We start from the raw sequence: 8,686 nt of genomic DNA on the forward strand, positions 1-8,686 counted from the left end.
ACCAGTGTCCCTGCCTCCCCCCCCGGCCGGCGGCGCAGCTCTTGCACAAGACCTTGAGTCACAGTGTGCAGAGCGGCGTGCGACCTGCCGGGCAGGCGAGGTGATGACACCTGGGGGCACGGCTCTGGTTCCCGGAACAGTCAACACCAGGGCTCCGGGGGAAGCTGCCACAGTGACTTTGCCTCTGGAGCCGGGGCCGCGTCTGACAGGCCAGGGGCATCCTGGGAGTAGCGCATGGCGGTGCCAGGTGAGGTGGAGGAGCCCACAGCGCCTTCACTGGGTGTGGCGCGGCGACAGGTGCTGGCAGGGTTTTCTGGTTAGAAAGTCCTCACCCGCATGGGGGGAGGGCACCCGGAGCCTCTGGGCCAGGCAGCTTCTCCCAGGTGTCTTCCTCCTGAGTTTTGCTGACCTTCCGCACCCAGGCTACAAGGTGCGGTGTGGCTCCCGGCAGCGGGCTCTGGGCTTGGCTCTGTGGGTGTGTGTCACACACCCTTCGTTCTGGTGCAGTGGCCAGGGGCACGTCGGCCTGTGGGTGTCAGCAGGGGAGGGGAGAACGCCCCGCCCCAGCTAAACACTGACGCAGCAGATCCACTGTAGACCCATTTCCAAGCTCTTTGTCCCCGAGCCCTGGGGTGGCTCCGTGCTCGCCCTTGAGGGCTGTGAGCTCCAGCCTGAGCCAGACCTGGGCGCAGGCGGCTGCTGCCCAGGAGGGAGCCTGCTCTGTGTGCTGGGGAGGAGGGCGTGGAGCCCTGAGCTCAGCAGTGAGACCAGCTCCCTGTGGCTGTCCTTGTGGAAGAGCCTGCGAGGTCCTTGGAGGCTGGGTGTGGGGGGGACTCATCCCCCTGCTCTGCCAAGCCAGGCATCCTCCTGGTGGGGCGGGCACTAGTCCCCCAAGGCCGAGAGAAGGGAGGGCACCGAGGCACCCAGGATGTGCTGGCCGCAGGGCCCTCGTCCAGGGGCTTGTGATTCTGTCACCTCTCAGTTCCTGGGAAGTGGGGCGCTCAGGAGCGTCGTCTTTGTTGACAGGCGGCTCGAGGGGGGGGTCCCTGTTAGCGTCTAGGGTCCCAGGGATGGTTTCCTGCAGTCTCAGGCCCAGGTGTAGGCCGAGGACTGGTCCCATAGGCAGCCTGCACAGGCCCAGGTTCCAGGCCGTCCCCAAGGTCAGGGCCCTGTTCTGGGGTGGGTCCTGGTTCTGAGGCTGGTGCCAGGTGTGCCCAGGTGTCTCCAGTGGCTGTGCTACCTGGACAGCCCAGGGCGGCGTCCTCTGGGACCACACAGGACAAGTGCTGTCATTTGGATGAAAGCGTTTCCGAGAAGCTGATACAAGCTGCACTGAGCCACACGCCGTCACCTGCTGTGCTCTCTCCACAGGAGGACCCGCTCTCTGCATGGGCCATGCCCAGTGACCACTTTTGGACCAAAGGCCTGTGTGCTGCAGAACCCCCAGACCATCATGTGAGTGTGGGGGGGCGGGTGCTCCCTGCCTGGGGCGTCCAGTGGGGTCGCTGTGTGTGGAGGCTCTGGTGCTGAGTGAGAAGTCGCTCAAGTGGGTGTCTCCAGTGCCTTTGAGAATGGGGGGGGGGGGCGGGGGCCAAGTATGCCCAGTTTTGATTTGACTTGATTTGATTTTTCAGTAAAAAATCTAGGAAGAAAATGCCATATATTATACTCGCACACTTGGTGGGGCAAATATGTTTCTCCTTTAATTGTTTCTAAAATGCAAGACGTTGGCTGTTTGGAGAATCTGAGTGACTTGTTGGAGGAGATCGTGCCTCCAGGTGCTGTTCCCACATCTGCTCTGGAGCCGCCCGAGGGCCGCGCACCTGCAGTGGCCTGTGGCCGAGGAGACGTGTTTGTTTATTTATTTATTTATATTTTTTTAAAAAGAGAAAGCATATTTTAAATATACATTTTATTGATTTTTTTACAGAGAGAAAGGGAGAGGTATAGAGAGTTAGAAACATTGATGAGAAACATCGATCAGCTGCCTCCTGCACTCTCCCCACTGGGGATGTGCCCGCAACCAAGGTACATGCCCTTGACCGGAATCGAACCCGGGACCTTTGAGTCCGCAGGCCAACGCTTTATCCACTGAGCCAAACCGGTTAAGGCCAAGGAGACATGTTTAAACGCTAAGCAGCCTGGCCCGGCCAGAGCGGTTCAGTGGGTGGAGCGCCATCCTGCGCTCGGAGAGGTGGCCTGTTTGCTTCTGTCACGGCACTGGCGGGTTTCAGACTCAGCCCCCAGCAGGGGGCGTGCAGGAAGCAGCTGTTGTTTCTCATCGCCGCTTCTCTCTCTCAAAAATCAATAAAAACATATTTTTAAAAATTATTAGAGCAGTTTTAGGTTCACAGCAAAATTGAGGGAGAGGTACATAGATTTCCTACCTGCCCCCACCCATGCACATCCTCCTCACCACCGACCCCTCGTCACCACCAGGCCCGGGTACACTGGGTCCTGGGTGCTGTGCGTTCTGGTGCACAGGCGGGCAGTGATGTGTTCACCACGGTTACCACAGGCGTGTCACTGACCCCAGATCCTGCGACTGACTTTAAAGGGGGGCTTTTAGCTGTAAAAGTTGAGGGTCATCTGAGTTGCTCACGCAGAGGTGTGCCGTGGGCTGCACCCCGTGAACAAGTCAGCAGGAAGCCTGGGTCCTGCGGGTCTGCATGGCCTCCGGGCAGAGTCCGCAGCGGGTGGGTTGGGTGTCTGTGGGAGGCCTGGTGTCCTGCCTCCCATGGAGGGAGGGGTCGGGTGAGGGTGAGGGAGAGGGAAAGGGAGAGGGAGAAGGTGAGGGAGAGGGCGAGGGCGAGGGCGAGGGCACCCCGCAAAGGGCCCCGCTGGTCTGTCTGGGACCAGGTCTGCAGGGCTCTCACCCTAGGTGCTGTCGGGACTGAAAGCTCAGATCAGCGGGGAGATCAGGGACCAGAAAGGCGCACAGTGGGCGCTTCAGGCAGCAAGTGCCTGGGAGACACAGCTTCCCAGCCAGGGCCTTCCAGGCAGGAGGAGGGAGGCGGCCCCTCGGGACTTGGCTGGCCCAGCCCTAGGGCTGTTGACGCCTGTGGTGCCCCTGCAGCAGCGAGAGCTCCTCTCCCTCAGGCACATCCAGGACCCTGCCAGCCAGCGGTTGACGTGGAACAAGTCCCCGAAAAGCGTCCTCGTCATCAAGAAGGTCCGGGACGCCAGCCTGCTGCAGCCCTTCAAGGAGCTCTGCACGTACCTGATGGAGGTGCACGCGGCCCAGACCCTCATCCCGCCAGCAGGACCCCCGGGTGTCGGGGGCACGGGCCCCGGGGTCTGAGCCAGCAGGACCCCCTGGGTGTCGGGGGCACGGGCCCCAGGGTCTGAGCCAGCAGGACCCTAAGGGTGTCGGGGGGACACGGGCCCCGGGGTCTGAGCCAGGGTGGAGAAGGCAGGAGGCTCGCTTCACAGTGGCCATCTGGGCAGTGAGGGCGATTCGCAGCCGAGACGCGGGAATTGGTCTCCCTGGTCGTAAAGCGCTGAGATGGCCGGCTGGGCCTCGGGGGCTGACGCACCCTCTGCCCCCAGGAGAACAACATGATCGTGTATGTGGAGAAGAAGGTTCTAGAAGACCCTGCTATAGTGGGTGACGACAGCTTCGGGCCCGTGAAGAAGAAGTTCTGCACCTTCCGAGAAGGTGAGCGCCTGCGCTGTGCCTGCGGGAGCAGAGTCATGCTCCCTGCTCGCGGCTGACGCGCCTCTCGCCTGCCTTCTAGACTATGACGACATTTCCAACCAGATCGATTTCATCATCTGCCTGGGCGGGGACGGGACCCTGCTCTACGCCTCCTCGCTCTTCCAGGTGAGTCCATGCGGCCTCCCGCTGCAGGGCTGCGCCGGGAGCGTCAGGGTCCTCGGTCTGACGGATGCGGGTACAGACAGCCAGCGCCTCTCTGTGGTGCTGGAGCTGGGGGAGGGGCCGTGGGGGTGACCCTCCAGGGCCTGGGGTTCGGGTCCCTGGGTGGCCCCAGCGGGGAGAGTCTGCACAGGAGCCCAGTGGGCTGTCCTGAGCCCTGAACCCACCTCACTCCTGCATGCCCCAGCCAGGGGTCAGAGGTCAGGCCTGGAGGCCGTGGAGAGGGCCCTCCTGGCCTTGCTGACCTCAGTGGTCACGTCACACGGCCTGGCGCCGCCCCCTGCAGGCACTGGCCCTGGGGAGCATGTGGTCAGCCACACGGGTGACCAGGACAACTGGTCAGCTAGTGACTGCTCCGTCGACCTCAGGGCAGCGTGCCTCCCGTCATGGCGTTCCACCTGGGCTCGCTGGGCTTCCTGACCCCCTTCAACTTTGAGAACTTTCAGACCCAAGTGACTCAGGTGATACAGGGTGAGTCGGAATGTTCTGGAACCCACAGCAGCTCTGAGCCCGGCCTCATCTTCTCCCTTGGTTTGGGGTTTTTTAAAGAGTTCAGGGAAACGTAGTATTTCAGGTTTCAGAGACCCCCCTCCCCCTACTGAGTTTATTGGGGTGATGCTGGTTAACAGAACTACAGGTTTCCCATGTACAGTCCCCAGCGCTGTACTGGGTGCTCACCACCCGCTCAAGTCTCCTGCCATCACCAGGTACCCCACACCTTCCCCCTCCTACTCCCCTCCCCCCTCCAACGTTCAGCGATTTCTACACTTGATTGGCTCAGGCCTGTTTCCTAACATCGAGAAGTGTGAGCAGGTCCCAGGTCGAGGACACTGCGTGCCGGGTGGCAGTGGATGGGTTATCACAAAAGACAGAAGTGTTGCTCTCGCTTTGGGAGGAGAAAGGGGGGTCCCTGGTCGAGGGGGGCTCTGCTTGCTATGAGGTGTGACCCGCCCGGGTCCCTAGGGAACGCAGCTATTATTCTCCGGAGCCGGCTGAAGGTCAAGGTCGTGAAGGAGCTCAGAGGGAAGAAGATGGCCATCCCTAACGGGGTCAGTGAGAATGGGGTGCTGGCCTCGGACTGGGACACGGAGGCCGGGAAGCAGGTCATGCAGCACCAGGTCAGTGGACATGTCCCTCAGCTGTCTCCTGGCCTCGGGAGGGGAAGGTGGGGGACTTTGGTTGGACCCCAAGGGGAGTCCCCCCTCAGGACCTTCCAGACAGCCCAGGAGCAGCACAGGTGCCTGTGGCACAGACCCACCTGGAGGCTGCTCCGCCCCTCAGTGTGTGCTGGCCTCACCTCCCCAGGTCTTAAACGAAGTGGTGATTGACAGAGGCCCCTCCTCCTACCTGTCCAACGTGGACGTCTACCTGGACGGGCACCTCATCACCACGGTGCAGGGTGATGGTATGTGGCATCTGTCTGTCATGGGTGCCCTGGGACTCGACGCGGGCGGTGGGCGCATGGAGAGTGAGCCTACGTGGGCATCGGGTCTGTCGTGGGCGCCTTGGGACTCCACGCGGGCAGGGGGCGCATGGAGAGTGAGCCTGCAACTGCTCCTCAGGCGTGATCGTCTCCACCCCAACGGGCAGCACGGCGTACGCAGTGGCGGCCGGGGCCTCCATGATCCACCCCAACGTGCCGGCCATCATGATCACTCCCATCTGTCCCCACTCCCTGTCATTCCGGCCCATCGTGGTCCCTGCAGGAGTCGAGCTCAAGGTTAGAGCCCTCGCCACCCTTTCCAGGCCGAGTTGTCGCCAGGGGCTCGTAGTGCTGACCTCCACTTCTGCCAGCGGCCTCGTCCCCCGGTTCCCCCGCAGCGTCCCCCCCTCCCGTCCTCATCTCTGCCCATTGGGCTGGCTCTGCCGGGGGGTGGGGGGCGGTGGAGGGGCCAGGGCTGCGCTGAGAGCTGGGCAGCCCCTCGGGGTGCTCTGTCCCCACGGAGTGGGGGCTGCTCTGCGTGGAGTCAGTGAGCTGGAGCAGGGCCTGGCCCTGGGTTCCAGCAGAGGGTGGACGTCTTCTCCTCCCAGAACTGGCCTTGGCCTCTAGCGGGTGCTGTGGGCACCTCCAAGGCCCCCCAGTCGGTGCCGCCCTCCAAGGCAGGGTTCTGAGATGTCACACCTGTCTGCTTGATCCCTGCAGATCATGTTGTCACCGGAAGCAAGGAACACCGTGTGGGTGTCCTTCGACGGACGGAAGAGGCAGGAGATCCGCCATGGAGACAGGTGGGTGGGCGCTGGGCCGGAGCAGGGTGAGGAGTGAGGGGTGTGCCCGCCTGCTGCCCTCCTCCTCCTGCCACGGGGTCCTTGTCTCACATTGTCACCTGGGGACCCATGCCTGTCGGCAGCCTGTCACACACGCAGGTTGCTGTGTGGCCCTGTGGTCTGCTCTCCCTGGTGGGGAGAGATCGAGCTGCTCGTGGCTGCACCTGTCTGCTCTGTCTCTTCATCCTACCCGCCTTGGGGTCCCCTCCAGGGACTGGGGTGGGCTGAGTGGGTTCATGGCTCTGTCCCAGGACATACAACAGTACCCCTGGGACCCCTGGCCAGGCTGGAGAGCCAGGTCTGAAAAGGCTCCTCACTGATGAGGATGGGCCCTGCCTGAGGGAGGGTCCTGCTGGGCGGGGCGGCAGGTGCTGCTGACCGGCAGGCCTGGGCCTGGGCTCACGCGCACATTGCGTCCCCAGCATCAGCATCACTACCTCGTGCTACCCGCTCCCCTCCATCTGCGTGCAAGACCCCGTGAGCGACTGGTTCGAGAGCCTGGCCCAGTGTCTGCACTGGAACGTGCGCAAGCGGCAGGCCCACTTCACGGACGAGGAGGGGGAGGAGGAGAGCTAGCCTCGCCGCGGCTGCACGTGTGGTCCCGTCACATGCCCTGCCGGCATCAGTGCCAGTCTTCTGTCTGTAGCCAGAGAAGGAGCCCAGAATCTGCCTTGTCAGCCGCATCAGCCGTTTTTAGCATTTTAAATCTGACCTTTTTTGCATTTCTATATAAGCCACGTAAGCGAGTCAGGCCCATCCCACGAGCTGCACGGGCTCTCCTGTTCTCTGTCAGGAAACCACGGGTCAGCCTGTCTCACTGAGAGGGAGCAGAGTGGAGGGACCTGTCCTTGGTGTGGAAATAAGTGTCTCACAGCCAAGTCTTCCTGCGGCCACAGGCTCCCGTCCCGCACCTCCCGCCCCGACCCCCCAGGGGAACACCTGTGAGGAGCACTTGGGAGCTGGTCACAGGCTGGTGGGCGGATGGGCCCCGCCTCCTACCCCTGCTTTGGTGTGACGGGGCCACAGAGTGAGTGTCACCCGGGAGCCTGGTGGCGGCCAGGTGAGGTCGGCCCACACATTGCTCACGAGTGAGTCGGCCCCGCCCGGCGGGCAGTCTCAGACTCTCACGCTGTGCGCAAGGACGACCGTGGAGCCCCGTCCTGTGTGCTCTGTGACGCGGGTGGGACCTCTGTCTAGTCCGCCATGGCCGCCGTGCGGTGACTCATTTAGGAGCCTTGGGCCTCCCCAGTTGTCACGAGAAGATTGGGACAAGCGTGTGCGAGCGGAAGGGAGTGCTGATGCTTCATGCGGGCCCTGGGGTACAAGGACACCCCATCATTCCAGCATCGCCCTCCCTGGGCCCGCTGGCTGGGGCGTGTGCAAGCGTGTGGACAGCCTGTGTGGAGTCCATGGTTGGAGCCGAGGCTCAGTAGCTGGGGCGTGTGCAAGCGTGTGGACAGAGCCTGTGTGGAGTCCATGGTTGGAGCCGAGGCTCAGTTTGCATGTGGCCTTGGCGCCCTCGCCCAGCAGACACCCTCCGTGGGGCCTTTGAGTAACGGGTTTCTCTGTGGGTTTCCATCAGCTGCACAGGGAGAAGGGAAGGGCTCGGCACCGCCCTGGGCCTCACGTCGGGGCGATGGCGGGCAGGGTCTTCCCCCTGCAGGGACGCACGCCCCAATCTTGTGCTAATGAGGTGTCCAGAGCCACATGCGTGGCCACCCTCGGCCAGGCCTCGATGGCTGGTCTCTGCCCTCCGTGCCTGTGTGGACGTGTGTTGATGGAGTGCTGTGCCCACTCTTGTCCCTGCTGGGGCACCTCAGCACCTGGACCTCAGTGGTGCTTGGCACTCGGCCCGGTGTTGGACACAGGTGGGCTCTCCCTGCACCTGCCCACCCACCCGCCCTGAAGCAGCACGATGTTGGGATGGTCTAGAAAGCTATGGGTTTTTTGAAGTAAATTCTTAATATTTCATATTGATAATATCCTGAAAATTTATTGAATGTTGTTGAAAGTCTTATTACTATTTTCAGATCCTTTCAATAAACAGACTTCTTTAAAAAGTTGGGTTGAGTGACTTTATTTGGTTCTAAGACTGAGGGAGGTGGGCCGGGTCCTCCTGAGATGGGAGAGACGCGCCGAGAGCTGTCCCAGGGGCTCTGTCGGCCTTGCCCCTGGGGTTGGCAGGTGTCGGGGCAGGGGCTGTGGGTGTGGCCGCCTGACCCACCGGGAGGAGCAGTAGGGGTGCAGAGCCTACAGATGGGACCTGCTCCGAGGTGAATGGAGGGGCCTCCGTAGTCCCCGGGGCCCCTCGATCCTCGCCAGCTCCATCCGGCCTGTGGGGTTGGGGCCAGGGCTGGAACTTGGGGCACCTGCCTCGCTCCCCTGCTCCTCCCCCACCCCCCCAGCCCTGGGTGGGGGTGGGGCAAGGCTTTGCCAGGATCAAAGTGGGCGCTCCAGGCTGGGACAGGGCACGGGGCCGGAGCCGGCATCAGCCACATGGCCGCGCCAGTGTCCACCGCTCTGCCTGTTCGATCACAGGCGGGG

At 62.6% G+C, this 8,686-nt stretch overlaps 1 protein-coding gene across 3 annotated transcripts in view; it reads left to right on the forward strand.

Moving 5' to 3' along the window:
• The window catches only part of NADK (NAD kinase), a 21,066-nt gene extending 13,914 nt beyond the window's left edge, over window positions 1-7,152 (forward strand). For 2 of the 3 annotated variants that reach the window (XM_005871289.2, XM_014543794.1), the window contains exons 3-12: window positions 1,372-1,455; window positions 3,100-3,229; window positions 3,550-3,658; window positions 3,738-3,823; window positions 4,246-4,348; window positions 4,841-4,995; window positions 5,183-5,282; window positions 5,440-5,597; window positions 6,021-6,103; window positions 6,565-7,152. In XM_005871289.2, coding sequence (XP_005871351.1) covers window positions 1,372-1,455; window positions 3,100-3,229; window positions 3,550-3,658; window positions 3,738-3,823; window positions 4,246-4,348; window positions 4,841-4,995; window positions 5,183-5,282; window positions 5,440-5,597; window positions 6,021-6,103; window positions 6,565-6,718 — 1,162 coding nt within the window. In that variant the 3' untranslated portion in view covers window positions 6,719-7,152. Of the gene's footprint in view, window positions 1-88; window positions 248-1,371; window positions 1,456-3,076; window positions 3,230-3,549; window positions 3,659-3,737; window positions 3,824-4,245; window positions 4,349-4,840; window positions 4,996-5,182; window positions 5,283-5,439; window positions 5,598-6,020; window positions 6,104-6,564 lie in introns of those variants that run through there. The other variant, XM_014543795.1, reaches the window with a different exon arrangement.
• The last annotated feature ends 1,534 nt before the right edge of the window (window positions 7,153-8,686 follow it).

Source organism: Myotis brandtii, unplaced genomic scaffold (genome assembly GCF_000412655.1).
Source record: "Myotis brandtii unplaced genomic scaffold, ASM41265v1 scaffold334, whole genome shotgun sequence".
Taxonomy (NCBI): domain Eukaryota; kingdom Metazoa; phylum Chordata; class Mammalia; order Chiroptera; family Vespertilionidae; genus Myotis; species Myotis brandtii.